Consider the following 26,117-nt stretch of genomic DNA (forward strand, 5'->3'; position numbering starts at 1 on the left):
TACTGTTGGTTTCCTTTATAGGGGATGTCTCAGACTTATTAAAAAACAAAAAAGGTGTTCGTAATAATAATAATAATAATAATAATAATAATAATAATAATAATAATCTTCCCTTCCGGCGCCCTCCTGGTGTCCCCCGCTGCTATCACTCCGAAACACTGCCATGAATGCTGGATTCAGTTTCAGGCCAAACTAGACACCCATCCTTGCAGCATGTATAAAGCGGTGAATAGGGAAAGAAGGGCGTGGCTGGCCAGAGCAGGATACCTGGAGGGCGCCGGGAGGAAAGTACATTTTTTAAGTGGCCCCCTCCAGCCACCTTTTGGTTTTTTTAATAAGTTTTGGAGAACCCCAAACTACTCCAGGTCTATCACCCAGCATCAGACAAGGTAATCAGTTACCATAAAGACTGAGACACTTGATTTATTTCAAAGACTGGGTATAATCACAGCACACAACTAACTGCTGGTGCTTGGATATTTGGTCATTAAATTACCCCGAAGCTAAATTGACAAAGCATGGACTCAAAAACCCCACCAGTGGATGATTGCATCATGCACTGCACATGGATGAGATTTTAAAATCTCATTCTCAATTTGCAGGATGACAATCCAAAGTATACCTTTGAGGATTGGCTGTATCCTAACAAGTCAACATACATCTTTGACAACCTTTGGGCCATTTGATCCTACATCCTCTTCTGACCCCTCGATTTCTTCCCATCTCCCACCACTTTCCTCAACATTTACAAATGTCCACAAGCAACAAAGCAGTGAAGAGACGACAAGCAGTTCAGCCTCATATACGTACCAAGCCTTGGTATCTGAATGAATCGTACACACTCCTGATGAACAGCCAGAACGGCCACAGGTACTCAAATCTAAACTCCAGTACAAAATCTGCCAGCAACACGAGCGCCCAGACAACCAGGAACTTCAGGTACAGGAAGGTACTGCAAGGACAAAAAGCACATCAGTTAGCAAAGGATATTTTTTTTAAGCAGGTATTAGGAGAAAGTTACGAAATCCCTTAAGCAATGTTCACTCCCACACAGCTAGATTGCCACGTATAGTGGATTAACAGTTAAAATCTGATAATGGTTTATTGCAATAACTTTTCTTTGGTTTATACACAAGACAGTAAGATTGACAGATAATCATGTAATGCTTTAAGAGAGCCAACTATCCACAATATAACGGTATAAATCTAAAATAAGATTAACTCCCATTTTGGCACATTGTGCGACAAAGAACACATGAATGTAATAGCAGGAGACAATGTAACTATGTTCAAACAGGTATCTCCAGTGGCTATTGATGGGAAAGATCCATAGAAAGATATTCTACGATCCTTCTACACAGGCACGTAGTAATGGCCAGATGACAACGCTAGTTGACTGAAACTGGCTCTTTCCTCTTGACATTGATGGGGGAGTTGTGAAGGGTCTTCTCAGTCTACACAAGTGCAATAAGTTACTCTTATCAAATGCTCAGGCTTTCCTCTGACAAGTGGAGAAATTACAGTCACCTCCGATGCGGTGGGCTTCACACATCAGATCTAGGCTAGAAGAAAGAAAACTGCACATTTTATGCTTTGCCGAGGTGTACAGAGGATTTTAAGGCTCCATGCACACAAACAACATTTTGAAGGCCACAGGCCGATCCATAGTCTGTTTGCAGCATGTGTGCCATTCTTCGCGCGTTGACAGATGGACCCAAAAAAAAAAATAAAAATAAAAAAACTGGGCTAATGCTATCAGCTACGGGGTATGACAGGGCTTAGGAACTGAGCTCTTCCTATGGCAGAAAGTCTAAGCCATTGAGTGCTGCCATATTCTTGATAGAGACAAAAACTATAGTACACACACACACACACACACACCCTGTATTTGGGTTGCCAATAGAACAAGAAAGAAGTACAAAGCTTCACTTCAGACATCTTACAGTTCATCATTACAACCTGAGACTAAAGTACAGTAAATTAGCGTTCGTCTGTAAATTGGGTGTTCTTAAAGGGGTTTTCGCCATGAAAGAAAAATCTCAAATTTCAATCCCCTAGTGATAACTCAAAAAAGATAAATTTTTAAACCTTTACTTCCCAATTTTACTCACTTGTATTGCTGTTTTAGCTCAAAGCAGACACATTATGATCCATCTAGTTCTTTGAGCTGACAATGTGGTTATCGGGTTTATATAGAGTTTCATTTACCTTCTGAACATTGTACTAGTATCTGACATGTAGGAGAGCTGGCTGTCATTATGTGCAATAGCCAACTAATGAATTTCATCTCTGATCTGTCTAATCTTTCAATATCTCTGCTATTCCACAACACACTAGATCTGAGTTGCCTTCCTGCCTCCCCAGATAAAGAACTTGTCTGTAGCTTGTAGTTCTCCTCATGCTACTGCTGTTGGCAGGAACTCAGTGGGGAACATTTTCGATGAAGTTTCCCAAAAGTGCATGTCCGTCGAGATTGCACTCTGTCGCGATTCGTTAAGATTGTGCACCCGATATCGCACATGTGTCGCTTCCCACTCAGGGCCGCCGGAGTTCATTCTTCTTCTCTGTAGTGCATTGTCTTGCGACACAATTTGAAAGTTAAATCCTGCGCTCAGTTCGAATCAGTGGGATTGTCTGCTGGCACAACCCTCAATTTCTGTCACATGAAAGCCAGCACAGCTGCGCCAAAAACCTTCACGTGCAACACAATCCTAGCGAAGACCCCTGTTAAATACCGGTCACAGCCATGCGAAAACGTTGGAAAGTCTGATGTAAGTGCACACGCTTACCCTTAGCAAATTAGCCCCAGTGTCTGTATCTGTGTGCATCAGTGAGTGAGCTTGAGGGCAGGAAGCAGAGACAGAAACCTCAGCTGCAAGGCGTTACACAGAAATCCAAGATGGCTTCCGGACCCAAAGTCAGAAGATTCAGGGTCAGAAACCAGGGGCAACTGAAATTGTGTACAACAGGACTGAGAGACAGGTTGTTGTATTTTTGTTAATAACAGAATCTGATATTTGGTTATCCTGAGTACATTTAAGAAACTAGACTACATGGGAATTCTTCTTTAAGTCAGGGACTGCCTGTCCCTTACTTAAGGACGCCTGACTTACAGACAACCCATAGTTACAGACAGACCCTTCTGACCTCTGGTGAAGTCTCTGGATGCTTTACTATACTCCCAGACTGCAATGATCAGCTGTAAAGTGTCTGTAATGAAGATTTATTGATAATCCTTGGTCCCATTACAGCAAAAAAATGTTTAAACTCCAATTGTCATTGGGGCCAAAATTTTTTTTGTCTGGTTCTACAATTATAAAAAAAAAAAAAAAAAAAAAAAACAGTTTCGACTTACAAATGCAACTTAAGAACAAACCTCCGGACCCTATCTTGTACGTAACCCTGCCTGTATATGGAATGAGACTAATAAAACACATTTATATCAAACAATTTACTGTTAAAAACAAAAATACTACACTAATATTTCACAAAAATATTAACCCTTATACATCAAAATAATAAACCGCTTTCAGAACTTTTTACAAAAAACTTGGCACAGTGAGGAAACAAGTGATGCTCAGTTGATATGGACGTTACAGCTATGCCGTGGTTCCTGCATCTAACCATGTGTTACAAAGTCACTCTGGTCAGCGGTAGTCATAGGCAAAGTAGTTGCTGCAGAGGAGATGGGCAAGTACCCTAGTTTGAATGGAAAAGGAGGAGGAAATCTGAGACGCAAGAGAAAGTAATACATCAACCGCATATTTTGTGTATGTAGTTTTCCTCTGCATAATGGAACATTATATGGAACTAGGAATATTAATGGAACAAATATTTTTTCCAGATTATATCTGATAATGCAACGCATTCTACAATATTTCACTGAACTCCTTTGGTTATAACATACCATTAGTAAAGGATATCACATTAGAATTATGGTAGCTATCACACTGATCACTTATAAATCCAAATGGTTTCTCTCCAAATTCCTTTTTTTGGAAAAAAACAAAAAAAAACAAAAACAACAACATGGAATAAGCTAAAAGAAGAGCAGATCCTGCTAGAGGGGGTAGACACCAGTATGTCCGTGGGCTTGGTTTACAATTTTTCATCTTGGTGGTCAGAGGTCGCATTAACGCCTCATCAAGCGTAACAGACGCATTATCGGGGGTCATTACTCCCCAAAATAAAAGGCAAGCTTAACCCCTTAAGGACGCAGCCATTTTGCAGGTTAAGGCTCAGCCCGATTTTTTGGATTCTGACCTGCGTCGCTTTATATGGTTATAACTTTTGAACACTGTTACTTATCAAAATGATTCTGAGATTGTTTTTTCCCCACATGTTGTACTTCATTTTAGTGGTAAATTTTGGCTGATAAGTTTTGCGTTTATTTACAAAAAAAAGAAAATCTGATAAATTTTTTGAAAAATTTGCCATTTTCGAAATTCAAAATCATTGCGTTTCCAGGCAGATAGATTTACCACCTAAATAAGTTGCTGAATAACATTTCCCATTTGTCTACTTTACATTTTCATAATTTTTGATATGTCTGGATAATTTATTTTGATGTCACGCGGCTTACAAAAAGAATATCGCTTTTCCGGATTTTCAGAATTGACTATTTTGGGGATAAATACAGTTTGGAATGAAATTTTACATATTTAGCATCAAAACCCCCTATATAACCAACCCATTTTCAAATCTGCACCCCTCAAGCTATCAGAAACCGCTTTTACGAAGATTGTTAACCCCTTGAGATCTTCATAGTAATTGAATCAAAATGGAGGTGAAATTTAGAATGGTCAAATTGTTCCCTTATACGTTCATTTAGCACTAAAATTTACACATTTCCAAAATATAAAAAGAGAAAACCCACCATACAATTTGTTCTGCAATTTCTCCTGAGTACAAAGACCCCCCACATGTGGCCGTTACTTGTTTTATGGGCGCACAGCGAGACGCAGAAGGGAAGGAGCGCCCTGCAGCTGCCAGGATTTTAGTTTCCTCATTGGCCTCTTTTGAAGGCTGTAAAATTTTCGCTTTTGCGTTATTGGGGCCATGTGATGCCATTTTTTTTGCGGGATGAGATGCTTTTTCCATTGTTACCATTTTGGGGTTGGTATCACCCATTGTTGAAAATTTAGGAACTTTTTTTGAGGGCAGGAGTAGAAAAGCATCAATTCTGTACTGGATTTTTTACTTTTTTTTTTTGGTGTTCACCGTATAGATTAATAATCATGTTATCTTTATTCTATGGGTTGATACGATTACGGGGATACCAGACTTGAATATATTTTCTTACGTTTTACTAAATTTGTAAAAAAAAACCCTAATGTGGGGAAAAAGCTATCATTTATGTATTGCCGTCTTCCAAGTGGCATAACATTGTTACTTTTTTGGCTACGGAGCTGGTTGATGGCTTGTTTTTTGCGGGACATGTTGTACTTTGCACCAGTATCATGTCGGAGTACACATGGTTTTTTGATCGCATTTTATAGCATTTTTTGTGGGATTGAATAGCTAAAAATCATAATTTTTGGAAGGTTTATAGCAGTTTTTTTTTTACGGCGTTTATCGTGGGGGTTCAATAATGATTTACTTTTATTCTACGGGTTGTTACGGACGCGGTGATACTATATATGTGGGGTTTGTGTTATGATTTAGACTTTTTTTTTAGTTATATGTCTCTTTATATGTTTTGGGGGTTTTGGGCATTTTTAGTGATTTATTACTTTATTTTTTTTATTGAATAACATTTTTTTTTTTACTTTTTCACTTTTATACCATGGGACATGAAGAAGCAATCTTCTGATTGCTTCTTCATGATAATATTCTGCAATACTCATGTATTGCAGAGTATTATCAGTGTCAGCCTATACACTTGCATAGGCTGGCACTGTGCCAGTAAGATGACGTCACAGACGCCATCTTACTGGCAATTATTGCAGGTAACTCTGGGGTCCAGATCGGACCCCAGAGTTACTATAGCAACGATCGGCGCACCCCGAAAACGGTTCGGGGGGGGGGGGGGCGATCGTGGGGGAAAGACCCCCCAGATACAACATGTTAGATGCCGCGGTCGCGCTGACCGCGGCATTTAACGGGTTAAGCACCCGCGATCGGAGACAACTCCGATCGCGGGTGTTACACTGGGGTGCCGGCTATCAGTCACAGCCGGCACCCCGTCTTTCCCGATGCCGGTTCGGCTCAGATCTTGAGCCAAACCGGCATCAGCTCAGCGGACGCTGAGCGCTAAGTCACTGAGCTCAGCGTCCGATATATCGGACGCTGAGCGGGAAGAGGTTAAAAATACGCTTGTCAATTATTCCCTGTAGTGCACTTCACCCGGGACTGAACGTGTGGGTGCAGGAGCAGAAAAATCTGCCGCTCCCCAGGTGGATGCAGGGCATAATCATGGCTGTGCTGCTCTCCCAGTCTGGCATCTTTGGTGCCCGCAACCTGGGCTTATGGCCCCGGATACCACGGAGCAGTGCGTGATGCAGTGCTGCAGCTCCGAGCAGGAGAGGAGGTACGCGGCAAAGATGGACCCCAGAAGTGTCCGGCCAGGGATGCGCACGTGTATGGTAATATATGTAGTACAGAAACTAGCACTTGAGGTTTCTCACACCAAAAACGACTCAGAAGATCAGGAGGTTCTTAATAATTGTGTCTAGCCAAGATAAAGTGCGAAGAAACTTGTCCTTTATTGCAATAAAATACGCCAATAACTTTGGATATAATACAGTTTTGAGCCGATATAGCACATTAGTCATAAAACATAAAAGTTTTTATAAAGTGGGGCACATGACAGATCGGTGCCAGTACCTGTCCTATACCTGGTGTGTCTTTAGCATTCACATTTGCTGTTATGCGAAAGCATTTCATGACCTATAAGGCTCACATGTACGAGGCTAGACAATAGTGCCAGAAGGACCACACAAGCATACACTGGGCTTCAACTGGAGCGAATCTGTAGATGTGAACATACACTTTGTAGTTAGAAGTGGTCCCAGAGTCATCCGTTCCCATGAAGACAAGTTTCTTATATGTACTCGGGATAACAAAATAACACATTCACCAATTCCCTATTGACAAAAATCAAAAACAGCAGATCTAGAATGTGTTATGGAACAGCAGAGATGTAGTAGAGCTGACTGTCATAGTGGGTAATATGCATCTCATCGATTTCATCATCTCTATGTGTCAGATACTAGTACAATCTTCAGCAGGTAAATGAAACTACACATTGTACCCAGATAATCTCACCACGTTGTCAGCTCACAGAACTAGATGGATCATAATATGTCTGCTTGAATAGTCCCCGCCCACACTCTGGAATTTGACCAGCCTAGAGAGTGATAGTAGCTACAACGGCAATACAAGAGTTAACATCACTAGGGGATTGAAATACGAGAATTTTCTTTCATGGGAAAACTCCTTTAAGTGTAGAATTAAGGTGGATAGAGGAAATACAAAATCTCCTAAATAAATTTGGTTGCATTAATCCAAAAGGGATCCAAACTTGCTGACAGAATATGAAACACTTCCAAAAATCTCCACAAACAAGTCACATTTCCTGGCCAAATGGAAACAGCCAGAGGTAAAGCAGCTGCCAAGAGCAGTACACAAGGGGTCAGGAGAGCGCAGCAGTCCAGATGCTACGGTAGGCAACACACTGAGGCTCGGCTTATCTCCGGCAACACCAGGCACAGAAGCAAAAACCTTTATAGGAAGCAGGCGGCTTTCATTCATCTCTGCAATAACCCTACATCTGTCTTTGTGTGGACAGTTACATGAAGAGACAGACTTCAAAAACATGCACAGGGACAGCAACATGCTAATAAATCTTACATTGCATGTGTTCAGGGAGTCCCAGTGTTTCCCAAACTACAATTAACTATACATTCAGGATGGGGTCATTTAAATAAGCATTAGAAGGGACATACCATTAACATTCACACACTCGAGTATGCAGGTCTTGTAAAGGCACTGTCCTGATATACTTCTGGTTTGGATCACCATTGGTGACCGGGGTCACCCTTAAAAACAGGACTAGTGCTACAACAGTCCCAGCAGTGTTAACGCTAGCAGACACTGGCGCAATGTACACTAGAAACGCTGGACCATTCTCAAAGCAGTCAGGCATATTCATGAGGGGCCGCTGCCTCTTCCCCGGACCTCCCCCCCCCCCCCCCCCCTACATAGGCTGTCTGCGACTGCCGAGCATCATGCCACCGCCCCTAATCCTGCCCCCTCACGAATACCCCAAACCGTTTTAAGAGCAGTCCAGCATTTCTAGTGTACATTGCTGCAGTGTTTGATAGCGTTATCGGAGGTTTACGATAACACTAACAGTGTAACAGTGCTGGGACTGTTGTAGCACTAGGAGCTGCTTACTTTAGTAAGCAGTTCCTAATGTTGTTTTTAAGCGTGACAAGTGCTCTTTAACATTTTTATTGACATGCCATTCATTTACAGCACAATTTGTGACTTTTAAAATGTGCTTCCTTAAAAATTGCAAAACCTCGTGTCCATAAACTGACTATATGGCTGAGGGTCATATGATAACTGTCCATGACCTATCTACCTTGCAGGACATTAAGCTTGTGTTCAGGAATACAATCATAATGCCAAGGAAGGGAGATTGGTCAAAGGAGCCTCCATCTCCTGACTTTTTCCTAGAACGTAAATGGGCAATCTAACCGTTGCTGTGTTCAATCAAGCAATGGGCAGAGAAAAGAGGCAGAGGCTGGTCCTTTTCCTCAATAAATAAAATTGATAAAAGGGAGGGAAAGGAAGTAAAACAAAAGTAATAAAAAAAAAAAATATATATATATTATATCCCAAATATGTATTTATCCGTGCAGTCACCTTACATGTTACCCAGATACCCTAAAACAGACATCGGATATATCAAAATGTGCTATAAAATACTAAACATCATTATAAAGTTTATTTTGTGGGAGGCATAAAAATATACTATGAAAGGTAAAACATTTTAAAATGAAAACCAAGTTTAAACGCAAAACAGAATAATGTAAATATTGCCTTTTATATACTGCCAAATTTTAATAAGGGATAATGTTAACTAAAGCTCATGTTTTAACCCTTTCCTACCCTGAAAAAACAGAACACAATTGCTCACCATATATTGATCAATATTTTTACGCAAATCTTGTACAATAATAAATCTGTATGAAGACGAGTACAATTTTCTACAAAAGTTGTTTGGCACCCCCATTGGATTTAACGTTCCTTTGCTGCATATGTTAGTGACTATACGCATACATGTTATGTAATAATTCCATCACATCTTACTGTTTTTAGGAAAATACATTTCCTTTATATAAATATTCTGGATTTGTACATAGTTTAGTGGAAATTTTGAATGTTCATTTATTTTTTGCATTTTATCGCCATTTGCTGCAAAGTTGCATGAAGACGTGTGTATGAATTAAAAAGTTATTTTTGTACACATGGTAGGCGGTGATTTCTGAAAAAAAAAAATATATAGGATTTGTTATATATTTTTAAACAGATTTGTGGATTGCAACCAAATATTACATGGTTTATGTTGTTTAATCATTCTTGAGTGTAAATCCATGTTTATTGTGGTATATATAAATCTGCTCACTGTTATTTTCGAATCCTTTTTGTGCATAAACCTCTGCTTTTGAGTGAGTTATGAAAAAAAAAATGTATGTTTTCATTGCATTTTCAATGCATTTTCTATTTAATGATGTAAGTTTGTCGCAAAGTTGCATTATGGTGGCATGGTCTGTCAACTTAAATGCAAATTGCCAGGTTTCGCCGCTTTCAAAATATGTATAGGTTTTCTGGTTGCAAATACTTTTTAATCTGTTTTATTACTGTATTTTGCAGGTTGTGACGGTCTTAAAATTTGTAGCTGAAAAGCACATTTTTGGTCATTTCAGTTTTAGTAATTTGACAATTTATCCATGTAAACATATGACTGTTTCTGTGAAATCTACACATGTTCATCTATTACATTTAGATGTTAAGCTAAATAGTTTCTGTTTGGGGAACATTTTTTGCCACCAGTCAATTTTTATGCATTTTCTATAAAAATGTTACACTTTGTATCAAAATTGCATAAAGATTCATATGTCTAAACTCTTTAATGATACTTTAAATATGGGGCAAGTGTCAGCTTTAAGAGAATATATGGGTTGTTGTGGGTTTAGTATAACTCTTTATGCTGCAATTTCGTTTTTATTTGTACTCCTCAAAATTGTAAACATTTTGGTCAAACTCTGCCCAATAACTCTTCAAAATTTCCAAAAAAGCCTGGCAGTGTAAGGGTTTAAAACCAATTTTAAAAATCAGGCACTAATTGCCATGGTCCAGAACTTGTTAATATGTAGTTACCAGAGCCTGCCCCAACAGTATCCCCCCCCCCCCAAGAATATACCACAGGAAGAGAACACTGTCACATCAAAATCATCTGACAACTAAAGTCTTCTGATGCAAACAGTTGTCTCATGTGGACTTTCAGAGTCCCTTGACTACGAGTTATGTGTTTAAAATCAGCAGGAAATGGATATCGAAAACAGATTATATGCCTCGTGTCACACTTCCATATCTCTGATAACAGAGAAAGGGGTTCTGATTGGTACCACTAAAATATTTAACTTCTCAAAGCAAGGAAACAAGAAATGCGTGGGAAGGGTGCCATCCAGCTCTCCAAACACTAGTGAAAAATAACCTTGAAAACGACATCTTCAATGAAAGCAGCATAAAAACAGTAACGTCTCCATGGACAAAAAATACAAGACACACAAGGACGGCAGTAGAGCAGGTGACAAGTTTTGGACTTTAAAATATGTACCATACTAGTCCTTAGCTATACGTGCATTATTTATCATCTGTAAGATCAGGCACCACGGAAACCAGAAGGAAATGACTGGCTGCCCCCAGCACTTTCAGAGGCCATTGCCATGACCGCCATTCGCTAATGGTTTATATGTACGAGTTTACTTTTATCTCCTATCAACTCATAGATTGTAAATCTACGCAAGCAGTTTCGCCTGTCCTATTGGTTGAACTGATTACTTTAATACTTCCCAATGTCAGGATTTTGCCTGCTTTTGCACATGATTCCTATATCATACACAAACAAAAACAATGTGCATAAAACACAGTAGCAGTAACGCAGCAGGAGTTCTAATAAGAACGCCCGCTCACAATGACTAACACCAATATGTGATGATCATGACCTGAACCCTGGTGAGCATGTTACAGAACAGAAGGAGCTGCATGGATGTGTGTCTCTACATCCATTTATATACATTTTAATGTAACAAGTGAATATGTATCCCACTTAGTGAAAAAGGAATAAGGAAAGATGGGAAAAGGAAAGCATTGCCTCTACTCTTCTCCTAGGTTTCTCAGCAGAGCATGCAAAGCTTTTAAGACTCTATACGCCTACATAAATATAGGAAAGGATGCCAATTATTATTAGGCCCTCCCACTGGACTCCTAGGCCTAATAAGAGAAGTTTACGAGGATAAATCACAAGTAATAACAAACCATTTGCTACAGATATATGTCAGTTGCGTCTATACTGCTCATCCTGCTTTAGAACACGCCACCAGCAGAACACACACCATGCTCAATGTGACAGGTTTCCTTTAAGAACGGGCAGAGCAGCATGTTATACTAGTAGTACAATGTGTGACAATCTGGTTATATGCGAGGGCACACACTGACAGACCAGGTACATGACAGGGTTGTGCTCGGTCACTACTCCATGGAGAGACACTGCCACATGCTCCAGATGACAGGTTCACTGACAGCAGGCAGTCGGGCTAGGAAAGGCCGAGGCTCGCATTACGGCCTACATCTCCTAGACGTGTTCCGAGCGCTCTCAGGAGTGGATCTACTCACTCACCTGCCGTAGATTCCATCAGTGATTCGGTTCCGTTTTAACGGGCGCCGGAGTTTACTGCAGTCCGCATTCCGCCGCTTCATTCTCCCGGTGTCCGCCTCCTCCCGCCGCCGCCCGAGGCCTGCCCCGTCCGCTGAGACACCGCTCACACCTGCTCCGGTGCTTACCAGGGGCTGCCCGCCCGGAAGTGCACCAATAAACACATGAAATGAAAACGGTAGTAACGAGTTTAAAGGGTTTGAAACAAAGAAATAAAGATGGAGGCCCCTCCTCCTCCTCCCCTCAGCAACGGTGCAGCCAGGGCCGGACAAAACGCACACCCGCCTACTTTATGAGTGAAAGCCGGAGGAGCCAATCCGAGATGAGCACAAGTTGTGAGACAACAAACAAGACCAATAGGAGACAAGGGCACGCTGCCAATAATGACGCAAGGAGTTCTTCTGAAGCTTTGCTGGCCTTAGAAAGAAAAGCCGAACATGTGGGCGGAGAATTCTCATGAGTGACACGAAAAGAGACCAATCATGAAAACCATAAAAAGGATTGGGCTGGACAAAAAGCTTGGCAAGAGCAGTGCGCGGGAAGCCAGGTAGTGAAAGCAGAGGAGGCGTGAGGTGTCAAACGTGAAAGCCAATCAGTGGCCAGATCAGGGAGAGGGTGACAGGAGGATGTCCAATAAGACCACACAAGGGGAAAAGCTAGCGTTAACCCTTGTGGCAGAGAAATGGGCGGGTTTGTTTTGAGTTCCACGTCCGCAGGATGAAGGGCTGGACCGTGGAGCCGGCCCACCACAGTAATGGTGCTGTGCCTAGGGGGTGTGTCACACAGTCACAGCAGGGAGGCTGCGCCATGTGCACCCCGTGCTACTGGATTGCTTTACCACAGTTTCCTTATTCATGTATCAGGAACAAGGTATTAAGTGGTTAGAAGTGAATAAAGACAACCTGGCACAATGTAGTGGAAGAGCATCTACTCGGTCTGAATTCATTCCAACTGCCGAGCTCTGATTGGCCAGATTTAGCATTTTTGTCAAAAGGGACCATGTTACCCAATCTGGGGAGAACATGCTCCAATATGAATCAGGTCCATCTGTCACTATAGAAGTGTGTAGTATGTCCGATACTAGCCATTTACACGGCTGCAAAGTGCCAGGAAAATGCCTTCATGACCAAACGAGACATGGGTAGCAGGGGCGTAACTAGGAGAGGCAGGGCCCCATAGTAGACTTCTGAATGGGGCCCCCCTACCGCCTCAGAAAATATACATATTTATATACTCACACATTTTTACACTTATGCACACACATTTTTGCACTGATATATATATATATATATATATATATACATTTATACACTTATATAGATCTGTCCTCGGGGACCCTATAACCACTGTAATTATGCCCCTGATAATCAACAAAAAATAAAAATAACCCATCCTGTTATGAGTACAATCATCATGAGGTCAGAGGTAGTAATAAAGCAGAAATACAATTCCACTCCCAACATTCCCATCAAATGTCCTCAATAGGAAGTAATGCTACAGAGCCGCCAGCCCGGTACACAGTCTGTCATAAACTTTCTCCTGGTCACTCCAAGATGTTTTCTGATTTGTCGTACTTTTTTCTGTCACAATGGTGTATTCTGAAATTTCCATTGCAACAATTAAAACGATGTAGAAAATCAGCAGGAAGTACTTAGAATAATAATAATCTTTATATAGCGCCATCAAATTCCGTAGCGCTTTGCAAATCATAGGGGACATATACAAATATAATATAACATTACAGAGTACAAACAGTCACATGGAACAATATGTGTGAGGGCCCTGCTCACAAGAGCTTACATTCTATGAGAAGCCATGACACTGGCTTTATACTCCTGAAAATACATAAAGCACATTAAATATACATTATATACTCGGATCCCATTGGGGACTTGCAAGGTGCAAAGGGGGGGGGGGGTCTTTAATTTAGGACCCTCATCTACTCTTTATAGCAGAGACACACAACTATTTTGTATTATGTGGGACCTGATATTTACAGCCATTATATGGAAATTGAAAAGTAACTATTGTTCTTTATGTCCAACTACAAGGGAAGATCTGAACCTTTGCAATATCTCTTATTATAGAAAAACGCAGGAACTGGATGTTGCTGCTGGGTAGCCAACAATTGCTCCAAGATGGTGGTGAGCTGTCCAAGTTGCTGGCCCTGCACAGCAATTTGATGGGGCTACTGGGCCACGATGGTGGTAAGATCAGCCAGTTCAGTTAGCGGAACCTTGGCGTGATCCATGGCCGGATCTTACTGTCAGGATTCAGGGGTAGTGGACCCACTGAACCACCACTATCAATGACATAAGCCGACACCTGGGAGCGCATTCTAAGTGGCATCCAGTTTTCACCAGAGCGGGTTGGACTTGCTGTGGCGGCAGGGCCGGCTCCAGGTTTAAGTAGGCCCCTGGCGCCAGTGCCTCAGTGGGCCCCTTTACTATGCCTCCCAAATTTGAGTCAGGGAAAGTGACCCACGGCCCACTTTTGCCCCCTCCGGTTACCCCACCATACATTTTTCATGTTACCATGTGTTTTGCAGCTTTTAAAGCCATTTTCTTCATTGATAGAAGCGTAAGCTGCTTTACATTTTCACACCTGCTTACACTTCTAGCAATGAAAGAAAACTCTTTCTAAGCAGCCAAACACATGAAAACACAAGCGCTGTTATGCATCCGTACAATCATGTGCAGAAAACACTGTGGGCCACATTTATCAAAAGTAGTGCACTAAGTGCAGTTTGCCTGTGGAGTGTGCAGGATGCAGCACATTACAGAATACTGCCGCACGGTCTTCATTAATCTGGTGCCCCCTGCACTTTTCGGGAAGTGTCACCAACCTTTTTTGGTGCACTGCTAACATAGACTGTGCAACGCAATTTGGTCGTGTTGCAGTAATAAATGTGGTGGAGGGTCCGACTATGCACTGGAACGCCCCTTTATGTGCAGAATTTTGTGGTGCGGTGGATACAGTGCAGCTGCCACACAAAACTGGTGCAGACACTTTATAAATATAACTGCAAGCAGTTTCGACATTCAGACAGAAAACTGGCGCAAGCGCTTTAATATATGTGGCCCATGTGTGAACACACCTTCAAGGTTATTGTTTTTAAGGAATAGGAGGGGGTCAACAGGAAGGGAGACATTGGAAAAGAGGTAGAACAGGTGACACAAGGGTAAAATAGCAGGGGGCAGAAAGTGGGCAATAATTTACACTCTAGGAGGGAGAAAATAATTGGCAGGCATCAGCAGGGTGTAATGACACAAGCCCTTTTAGACGACTCTGCATGGATGGACTACAAAAGTAAGAGGTAGGCAGTGGCATGAGAACCTGACTGTCAGGGGCAAGACAGCAAAGGGTTAACTGAACAGACAGCGGCCTGACTCCTACCATGCTGTCCTCCGGAGCCTCCTCACACAGGGTCACTGGGGTCACCATACATCGCTGCAGACAGAGGTGACAAGTTCAGCACATGCTGCCTCTGTCTGCGTCCAGCCTGTCTTCCTCCGTGCAATTCCTTATACAGCAGCCGGCCGACCCCCGAACAGTGGAGGCTTGCACGCCCCCTACAGGAACCCGGGCAAACGCTGCACAGGCACTGATGATGCAGAGAGTGACTGCTCTCTGCATCATTATTATATCCGTAGGACACAGCTCCCCCGCCTCCAGTGGGCCCTGCCAGCACCAGTGGGCCTCGGCACTTGCCCAGCTATGCCGGGTGCTGACGCCGGCCCTGTGTGGCGGGATACCATCAGGGGGACCATTACCCCTGGAGCCTGACACTGACATCATAGCATGTGCCAATGAAGGCGTACACACTATGATGTTGGCAAGCAGGTGTGTGCAAAGCAGCACGCAGGGACCTGAAGACGGAGCATCAGAAGGGGGCGTCGAAAAGGTGAGTGCAGATTTTTTTTTTTTTTTAGGCTGGGCATACTCAGCGCTGAGGCCCTATTTTTTCATAGACTCAAGTATAAGCCAAGTTAGGGTTTTTAAGCATATTTTTACTTGAGTATAAACGGTACTTTAGTTTGGTCTGCATGTGGAATGAAGCTAAGGTGTACCACAACAGCTTAATTAAATCATTTAGCGTGCGCCCAGAACACCAGAAATGAGGCCAATGTGCCATATAGGAACTGACTATACAGGTAGTTAAAGAAAATAGGTGATTTTTTAGAGAGATAGATTTTTTAGATTGTATTCTCAACTATGTCTATGTCTTCAATATTCACTCTCCACCTTCAAAAATCTATAACTTTTACATTTATAGTGGTGTTTCGGAAATTTAGGCGCTATTTTCCATTATGGGGTTCACTGCTCGGTTTTCTGAATTTTTGATAGATCAGGCACGCGCTCACAGAGGGGTTCGATTAAGGGGGAATCCCTTTACGCACCAAAGTAACGCTTGACTGCAGCATCTAAGGGGTTTCACAGCTCTTCCAAGCTATTCTGAACCCGGGTGTTAGTTCCGGGTCTGGGCTAACATAGTCGATGTAGAAAGTAGAAAAGTAAAGTGGCACTCACCGGGGTAAAAGCGGAAAACTTTATTGCAGAAATAAATCCAGGACAGGGGGGATGCACGCCACGGCTAGGCGACGGGCCGTTATGCGCACTAAGCGTTTTCTCAAGCCTCAGACAATGCGAGAACTCGGGGGTGACGTCATATATCCGCCCCGAGCAAGCGTTGCCTTGGCAGCGGTAAACAACACATTTTGGCACAATGCAACATTGGCAAGTGGAAGGTAGAATACATCAATACAGTGGCAATACATCGTAGATCATCTAGCGGAAAGTAGCGCTAACACATTACGAATATAGTAAGGATCAGTCTCCTCGTAGAAACACACTAAGATCGTTTCTATCATTAAGTCCCATATTCCCCAAGGGTTTGTATTTCAATATTAATCTTGCTTCGAGGCGTAATGAATTTTTCGGACGATCTGCAAATCTTAATACCATCCGCAACGCTATTCACAGAAACTGGAAGAATTTAGAACGAACCACTGAACCACCACTATCAATGACATAAGCCGACACCTGGGAGCGCATTCTAAGTGGCATCCAGTTTTCACCAGAGCGGGTTGGACTTGCTGTGGCGGCAGGGCCGGCTCCAGGTTTAAGTAGGCCCCTGGCGCCAGTGCCTCAGTGGGCCCCTTTACTATGCCTCCCAAATTTGAGTCAGGGAAAGTGACCCACGGCCCACTTTTGCCCCCTCCGGTTACCCCACCATACATTTTTCATGTTACCATGTGTTTTGCAGCTTTTAAAGCCATTTTCTTCATTGATAGAAGCGTAAGCTGCTTTACATTTTCACACCTGCTTACACTTCTAGCAATGAAAGAAAACTCTTTCTAAGCAGCCAAACACATGAAAACACAAGCGCTGTTATGCATCCGTACAATCATGTGCAGAAAACACTGTGGGCCACATTTATCAAAAGTAGTGCACTAAGTGCAGTTTGCCTGTGGAGTGTGCAGGATGCAGCACATTACAGAATACTGCCGCACGGTCTTCATTAATCTGGTGCCCCCTGCACTTTTCGGGAAGTGTCACCAACCTTTTTTGGTGCACTGCTAACATAGACTGTGCAACGCAATTTGGTCGTGTTGCAGTAATAAATGTGGTGGAGGGTCCGACTATGCACTGGAACGCCCCTTTATGTGCAGAATTTTGTGGTGCGGTGGATACAGTGCAGCTGCCACACAAAACTGGTGCAGACACTTTATAAATATAACTGCAAGCAGTTTCGACATTCAGACAGAAAACTGGCGCAAGCGCTTTAATATATGTGGCCCATGTGTGAACACACCTTCAAGGTTATTGTTTTTAAGGAATAGGAGGGGGTCAACAGGAAGGGAGACATTGGAAAAGAGGTAGAACAGGTGACACAAGGGTAAAATAGCAGGGGGCAGAAAGTGGGCAATAATTTACACTCTAGGAGGGAGAAAATAATTGGCAGGCATCAGCAGGGTGTAATGACACAAGCCCTTTTAGACGACTCTGCATGGATGGACTACAAAAGTAAGAGGTAGGCAGTGGCATGAGAACCTGACTGTCAGGGGCAAGACAGCAAAGGGTTAACTGAACAGACAGCGGCCTGACTCCTACCATGCTGTCCTCCGGAGCCTCCTCACACAGGGTCACTGGGGTCACCATACATCGCTGCAGACAGAGGTGACAAGTTCAGCACATGCTGCCTCTGTCTGCGTCCAGCCTGTCTTCCTCCGTGCAATTCCTTATACAGCAGCCGGCCGACCCCCGAACAGTGGAGGCTTGCACGCCCCCTACAGGAACCCGGGCAAACGCTGCACAGGCACTGATGATGCAGAGAGTGACTGCTCTCTGCATCATTATTATATCCGTAGGACACAGCTCCCCCGCCTCCAGTGGGCCCTGCCAGCACCAGTGGGCCTCGGCACTTGCCCAGCTATGCCGGGTGCTGACGCCGGCCTTGTGTGGCGGGATACCATCAGGGGGACCATTACCCCTGGAGCCTGACACTGACATCATAGCATGTGCCAATGAAGGCGTACACACTATGATGTTGGCAAGCAGGTGTGTGCAAAGCAGCACGCAGGGACCTGAAGACGGAGCATCAGAAGGGGGCGTCGAAAAGGTGAGTGCAGATTTTTTTTTTTTTTAGGCTGGGCATACTCAGCGCTGAGGCCCTATTTTTTCATAGACTCAAGTATAAGCCAAGTTAGGGTTTTTAAGCATATTTTTACTTGAGTATAAACGGTACTTTAGTTTGGTCTGCATGTGGAATGAAGCTAAGGTGTACCACAACAGCTTAATTAAATCATTTAGCGTGCGCCCAGAACACCAGAAATGAGGCCAATGTGCCATATAGGAACTGACTATACAGGTAGTTAAAGAAAATAGGTGATTTTTTAGAGAGATAGATTTTTTAGATTGTATTCTCAACTATGTCTATGTCTTCAATATTCACTCTCCACCTTCAAAAATCTATAACTTTTACATTTATAGTGGTGTTTCGGAAATGTAGGCGCTATTTTCCATTATGGGGTTCACTGCTCGGTTTTCTGAATTTTTGATAGATCAGGCACGCGCTCACAGAGGGGTTCGATTAAGGGGGAATCCCTTTACGCACCAAAGTAACGCTTGACTGCAGCATCTAAGGCAGTGATGGCGAACCTTTCAGATATAGAGTGCCCAAACTACAACCAAAGCCCACTTTTATGTCGCGAAGTGCCAACATGATAATTTAAGCAGTAACCAATTGATCTCTGCTAAATTACAAGTTTCCTGAGGACACCAATACAATAGAAAGCAGGAGATATTTGGATTGTAGCTTGCCTCCAGGGTCCCCTGAAGAGGAAGAATCAGGGAACCCTGGATTGTAGCTTCCCTCCAGGGTCCCCTGAAGAGGAAGACTGCAGGCCAAGATACAAAAAACGGGAAAACACAAAGGGCGGAGCCTCGGGTGATAACCTTTGGAATTGGATGATGTTTTAGTGGTAAAACATAGGGTGCCTAATATTTTGAAAATATACCAAAAAAAAGTCCAAATTTCAATTGGTACAAATCCTTTTTTTATATATTTTTAAGTTCTAATAAATTAGCTATTTGATCGAATTAATTGGCATTTTTATTGGTATATTTTCAAAATATTGGGCATAATATTACTATTAGTGCTCCACTTTGACTCATTCTTGTTGCCCTGAAGAGGAAGAATCAGGGGACCCAAAGCAGGAGCTCCAACGATCCATCTCTGTTCACACCTTCTCGCTCCTCCTGTAGTCCTGGCAGCCACTTGGACTGCAGGAGGAAGCCTTGAGTCCTATCTGGTAAATTCTGTGCTGGGTGCCCACAGAAAGGGCTCAGAGTGCCACCTCTGGCACCCGTGCCATAGGTTCGCCACCACTGATCTAAGGGGTTTCACAGCTCTTCCAAGCTATTCTGAACCCGGGTGTTAGTTCCGGGTCTGGGCTAACATAGTCGATGTAGAAAGTAGAAAAGTAAAGTGGCACTCACCGGGGTAAAAGCGGAAAACTTTATTGCAGAAATAAATCCAGGACAGGGGGGATGCACGCCATGGCTAGGCGACGGGCCGTTATGCGCACTAAGCGTTTTCTCAAGCCTCAGACAATGCGAGAACTCGGGGGTGACGTCATATATCCGCCCCGAGCAAGCGTTGCCTTGGCAGCGGTAAACAACACATTTTGGCACAATGCAACATTGGCAAGTGGAAGGTAGAATACATCAATACAGTGGCAATACATCGTAGATCATCTAGCGGAAAGTAGCGCTAACACATTACGAATATAGTAAGGATCAGTCTCCTCGTAGAAACACACTAAGATCGTTTCTATCATTAAGTCCCATATTCCCCAAGGGTTTGTATTTCAATATTAATCTTGCTTCGAGGCGTAATGAATTTTTCGGACGATCTGCAAATCTTAATACCATCCGCAACGCTATTCACAGAAACTGGAAGAATTTAGAACGGGACGATAAAATGACCGATACCACAAAACATAGACCACTGATCACCTTTAGACGCAGTCCATCCATCCGTACACATTTAGTGTCTAGTGGATACACAACAACAAACCCCAATTGGATCCAGAAATGTAAATTTATTACGCCTCGAAGCAAGATTAATATTGAAATACAATGCCTTGGGGAATATGGGACTTAATGATAGAAACGATCTTAGTGTGTTTCTATGAGGAGACTGATCCTTAATATATTCGTAATGTGTTAGGGCTGCTTTCTGCTAGATGATCTACGATGTATTGCCACTGCATTGATGTATTCTACCTTCCACTTGTCCATGTTGCATTGTGCCAAAATGTGTTGTTTACCGCTGCCAAGGCAACGCATGCTTGGGGCGGATATATGACGTCACCCCCGAGTTCTCGCACTGTCCGAGGCTTGAGAAAGCGCTTAGTGCGCAAACGTCGCCTAGCCGTGGCGTGCGTCCCCCCTGTTCTGGATTTATTTCTGCAATAAAGTTTTCCGCTTTTACCCCGGTGAGTGTCACTTTACTTTTTTACTCTCTACATAGTTTATGTGCCTTGGCATTCAGCGTGCACCCTGGGAACGAGCGGGTCAGTGTACCGGTGAGATCGTTGAGCCGCGACCGGGGGGAGTAATACTGGAGAACTGTTACACTAAAAGGTTGGTGCCGATCATCTGTGCTCTTAGTGTTTTGTGAGAAGCATTCTGTGATATCACAGCCCCCACACCTGCAGGTTGCTAGGTCTTTCTATAGTCTTCTGATGCGATGCTGTAGAAAGGCATCGCATCAGAAGAAGTACCCTCATTGACCGCTGTAAAAAGTTGATGTGATGGTCATTAACGGGTTAAACCAAAGAAATATAAAAGCTGTGTAAATGTAGTAGTAGTGGAATAATGATAAACCTGAAACAGCTTTGCAAATGGTATTCAAAGCTTGTCAAAAACCTGGTACAGTACATGCAAATATAAGAACATAGATAAGTAACAACAGGCAGTGATTGATAGCTGTAGATAGGTCAATTAAAATGGAAAGCTTAGACACCACGATGGTGCGTCCACATGTTCAGTTTTTCAGATGCAGTTTTTGATGTCCAAAACAGGAGTGGAGTGAAAAAAATAAGAGTAGCAGCATCTACCAATTATATGTTCTAACCCAAGCTTTTGACTTCTAAAAAAAACTGAATATGTGGATGCACCCTTCCAGGAACTAGGGAACCCTTTGTCCAGTTCACAGCTTGATTATTTTGGAGAATTTTGCATCACTAAACGAAAGCCAGGTGTGGTCAAACACACAAACACAGGCAAATGTTTCCATTGCACCTTAAATCTGTGTAATCTTTTATTCTTGTTTTTCTTTGGTACATGTATAGACAAAAAAGAAACAAACATGCTTCAAGTTTTCTAACAGGATATAGTAAATGGGCTAGCTATCATTACGGCTGCAGAGTGTCAAGGGTGCTCCTGTGACCCATATCGCGAGTCGCAGGCTCACCCGTGCCCTTTCGTGTTCGCTGGTGCTCGTGCTGCTCACCTCTCCCCGCTCCTGATTTCCGTCTGCAGCTCGTGGTGGTGGAAGTCTTGGATATGAAGACAGTGAGAGGTAAGTGGTTTTTCCTTGTTGACTGGAAGGGGTTTGGGCCTGAGGAGAGATCATGGGAGCCTGGGGACAATATCTTGGACTATGGTCTCCTGCAGAGATTTCTCCAGCCCAAAAAGAGGCGGAGACCGAAGGGAGGGTACTGTCACGGGTGCTCCGGCGACCCATATCGTGGGTCGCATGCTCACCCATGCCTCTCTGTTTTCACTGGCGGGGCACTCGGACTGCTCACCTCTCCCTGTTCCTGATTTCCGTCAGCGGCCCATGCGCGAGTCCCCATCTCCGAGGGCGCGCATGCGTCGGCTTCAGGAAATTTAAAACGCCAGCACACCGTTAATTGTCCATTTCCCAGAAATCTATTTGAAACTGCCTCTTCCTGCACACCCTGCCGGATCTTTGTGCTCAGTGCCTAAGAGAAAGCTGTTCCCTGCAAGTTATTTCCGTGTATTGACCTCCTGTTGTGACCTTGGACCTGTTCGTGATTACGCTTCTTGGCTGCCAGCCCCTACCTCTTACTTCCTCTCTGACCATGAACCGCATCAACGGATTGCCTGGTGGTACCACGCCGCAACAAGACCAACATGCTTTGCGGCTGGGTCTGGTGAAAACCGGGTGCCACTTAGATTCTCGTTCCAGGTGTTGGCTTGTCTCATCACTGACCCCTAGCCTTGACAGTAAAATCCTGCCATGACCCCCGCCAAGGTGCTGCTTTAGAAACTGGCTGATCTTACCACCATTATGGTCCAGCAGTCTCAGCAGATTACTTCGAAGGGAGAACAGCAAGGCCACTCAGCATCAGCGTTGGATTTATGGAACTGTCCCTGCGACTTCTGCTACCCCGGCTTGTCTTCCTGCCGCTGAACCTAGGCTATCTATGCCAGGTAAGTATGATGGGGACCATATCTGTGCAGGGGCTTTATTACCCAGTGCTCCCTGCACATTGAACTCATGCCGTCTCAATTTGTCACAGAGCGATCCAAGGTGGCATTTATCATCAGTCTCCTCTCCAGGAAGGCCCTGGCCTGGGCTACCCCTCTTTGGGACAGAGACGATACGGTCACAGCTACTCACATGGCATTCTGCGCAGAATTCCGGTCCGTTTTCGAAGAACCTGCACAGGCATCCTCTGCGTTGCTGAACCTGCGCCAAGGCGACTTGTCAGTGGGAGAAAATGCAATTCAGTTCCACACCCTGGCCTCCAAACTTTCCTGGAACAATGCAGCCCTGATTGCCACCTTTAAAAAAGGAATCTCAGCTCAAGTCAAAGACGCTTTATCTGCACGTGACCTATCGTCTTCTCTGAATGGTCTCATCATCTCACCACACTGGTCACTCGGATTGACGTGCGATCCAGAAGACGCCAGGGCAACCTCTGCCTGTATTGTGCCAGTCCGGAGCACTTCATTGGGGCTTGTCCTGTCCGTCCCCAACTTCCGGGAAACACCAGCACCTAGGGTTATTGGGAGAAGCTTCCCTAGGTGTAAGCAAAGCTTCACCACGTCTGACTATTCTTGTGCTCCTCAGCTGCACCCAGATCCAGGTCTCTGCTTTCTTGGGGAAACTCCATGGATGCCGCTCTGGTCTCCAGGCACCAAATCCCTGTGGTCCTTTTAGAGAAGCCTCTGGTCATCTCCTTGGTCAGCGCACAAACTCTCTCCAAACCGGTCCGGTATCGCACTGAGCCAATTTTCCTGCAAGTCGGTGCTCTACATAAGGAGAGATTGTTATTTTATGTGCTGCCACGCTCTACCTTATCCCTCCTGCTGTGCCTTCTGTGGTTGCAGCTCCATTCACCTGTCCTTAACGGGTTGATGGGGGAAATTCTTAATTGGGGGTCCAGAATGTCAGTCCCGCTGTATGGTGGCATCTCTACCAGTACCCGTCTTGGCCTCCTCCGTGACTCCTAAACCTTTGGAGGGCCTACCAACGTGTTACCGGGACTTTGCCGACATGTTCTCCAAGAAGCAGGCAGAGACATTGCCACCGCACATTCCCTACGACTGCCCTATAGATCTCCCCGTGGTCGGGTGTACCCTCTCTCTGTTCCCGAGACAGCTGCCATGTCGGAGTATATTAAAGAGAACCCGCAGAGACGGTTTATACGTAAGTCCTCCTCTCCGGCTGGTGCAGGCTTCTTTTTTATGACCAAGAAGTTTGGGTCACTCTGTCCTTGCATTGATTAACAAGATCACGGTTAAGAACCGCTACCCTCTGCCGTTGAAAAAAGAGCTCTTTGACTGCCTGCATGGCTCCAAGGTCTTCTCTAAGCTGAACCTTCGTGGGACCTACAACCTCATTCGGATCCGCAAGGGTGACAAATGGAAGATTTAACACTCATGATGGACATTCCAAGAACCTTGTGATTTGGACTTTGTAATGCTCCAGCTGTCTTCCAGGAATTTGTCAATGACATCTTCAGAGATCTGCTGTATATGTATGTCGTGGTCTACCTAGACAACATCTTGGTGTTCTCCCCAGACCTCGAGAACCACCAGTCTCACGTACGGCAAGTTCTTGGCCCCCTATGGGCTAATCGTCTCTTTGCCGAGCTAGAGAATTGTCTGTTTCACCATCGGAGCCTTTCGTTTCCTCGGCTACATAATCTCAGACAAAGGTCTCCAGATGGATTCTACTAAACTGTCTGCAGTTCTGCAGTGGCTGCGTCCAGAAGGTCTACGAGCCATCCGAAGGCTCCTAGGTTTTACCGTCAGTTTATCCCACATTTCTCTACTCTGGTGTCTCCCATCGTGACGCTCACCAAGAAGGGCGCCAATGGCCCTCCGCAGCTGTAGAGGCCTTCTCAAGGTTAAAGTCCGACTTTGCTTTGGCTTCTGTTCACGCTAGCCCTGACACGGAGAAACCCTTTCATCTAGAGGTGGATGCATCCTCCGCAGGTGCTGGGACGTTGCTCACCCAGAAAGGGCCTAAGGGCCGAACTCTCACCTGCAGCTTCTTTTCCAAAACTTTTTCTCCCACAGAGATAAATTATTCTATAGGAGATAGAGAACTTCTGGCCATCAAGCTTGCCCTGGAAGAATTGCGATATCTTTTGGAGGGAGCTCGCCATCCGGTCTGCGTGTATACGGACCATAAGAATCTCCTGTATCTCCAGACAGCCCAACGTCTTAACCCTAGATAAGCCCGTTGGTCTTCAGAAGAAGATTTTGACTTGGGGAAATTGCTCGTGTGGCTGGGCATCTTGGGGTGCAGTGCTCTGTAGACCTCATTTCCCGTTACTATTGGTGGTAACGTACAGGATTTTGTGGGTACCTGCACCTCCTGTGCTCGTAATAACTGTCTCTTAGGGAAGAGTCAGTGGACACTCTGGACCACCGCGGAAGATGATGGGACTAGCCGACACCCGGGACCGGAGTCTAAGTGGCACCTGGTCTTCACCAGAGCCCACCGCAAAGCTTGGTTGGTCTTGATGCGGCGGGTACCACCAGGTCGTTCCACGGGTGCGACTAGGCCCGCAGTGTCAGCCAAGGTAGTACGGAGATGCAGGACAAAGTCCAAGCCTGGGGTGACAGAAGGAGACCAGCTTGTGAGGATACGCTGGAACTCAAGGCAGGAACACAGGAGCTGACACATGGTACCGGCAGGCAAGGACGGACTCGGCCACTGAACAGGAACGCAGGAACTAGCACAAGGTAGGCAGGAACGTATGATGGAAAAACAGCAGGCCCGGGAAACACAGGAAACATGATACTGTAATCTTAGGAACATTGGAAACTTTTACTTAGCAAGAAGGGAGGTGCCGAACTATAAGCACCAATCAGGAGGACGCTGGCCCTTTAAATCTTGAAAAGTAGGGGCGCATGCGACCTAAATAGAGCAGGAGCGTGGAGTGGTGAGTACAGGCCTGGGACTGGGGCAGCGGGGACCACGCCACCGAGAAGGGGGGGGGGGCACCCGTGACAGACATGATGCCTCAAACCCGCTGATCTCCTGATGCCGTTGCCAATACTCAGCTGTCCGTGGACTCACGTGCCCATGGACTTTTTCACAGACTTTCCAATTTCCATAAGAAAACGGTTTCCTTACACAGTTTCCTTATGCATAGTGTTTCTAAGCATGCTGCCA

General features: G+C 44.4%; 2 protein-coding genes across 2 annotated transcripts in view; one reads left to right on the forward strand and one right to left on the reverse strand.

Annotated features, from left to right (window-relative positions):
• The window catches only part of MACO1 (macoilin 1), a 30,959-nt gene extending 18,715 nt beyond the window's left edge, over positions 1-12,244 (reverse strand). Inside the window, exons 1-2 of the mRNA XM_072136654.1 lie at positions 11,912-12,244; positions 811-952 (exon numbers count right to left, since the gene is read on the reverse strand). Coding sequence (XP_071992755.1) covers positions 811-952; positions 11,912-11,991 — 222 coding nt within the window. The 5' untranslated portion in view covers positions 11,992-12,244. The remainder of the gene's footprint in view (positions 1-810; positions 953-11,911) is intronic.
• A 105-nt stretch (positions 12,245-12,349) lies between these two features.
• The window catches only part of LOC140118573 (ammonium transporter Rh type A-like), a 79,752-nt gene continuing 65,984 nt past the window's right edge, over positions 12,350-26,117 (forward strand). The window contains exon 1 of the mRNA XM_072136656.1: positions 12,350-12,494. The gene's annotated coding sequence lies outside the window, so the exon portion shown is untranslated. The remainder of the gene's footprint in view (positions 12,495-26,117) is intronic.

Source organism: Engystomops pustulosus, chromosome 2, assembly GCF_040894005.1.
Source record: "Engystomops pustulosus chromosome 2, aEngPut4.maternal, whole genome shotgun sequence".
Lineage (NCBI taxonomy): Eukaryota > Metazoa > Chordata > Amphibia > Anura > Leptodactylidae > Engystomops > Engystomops pustulosus.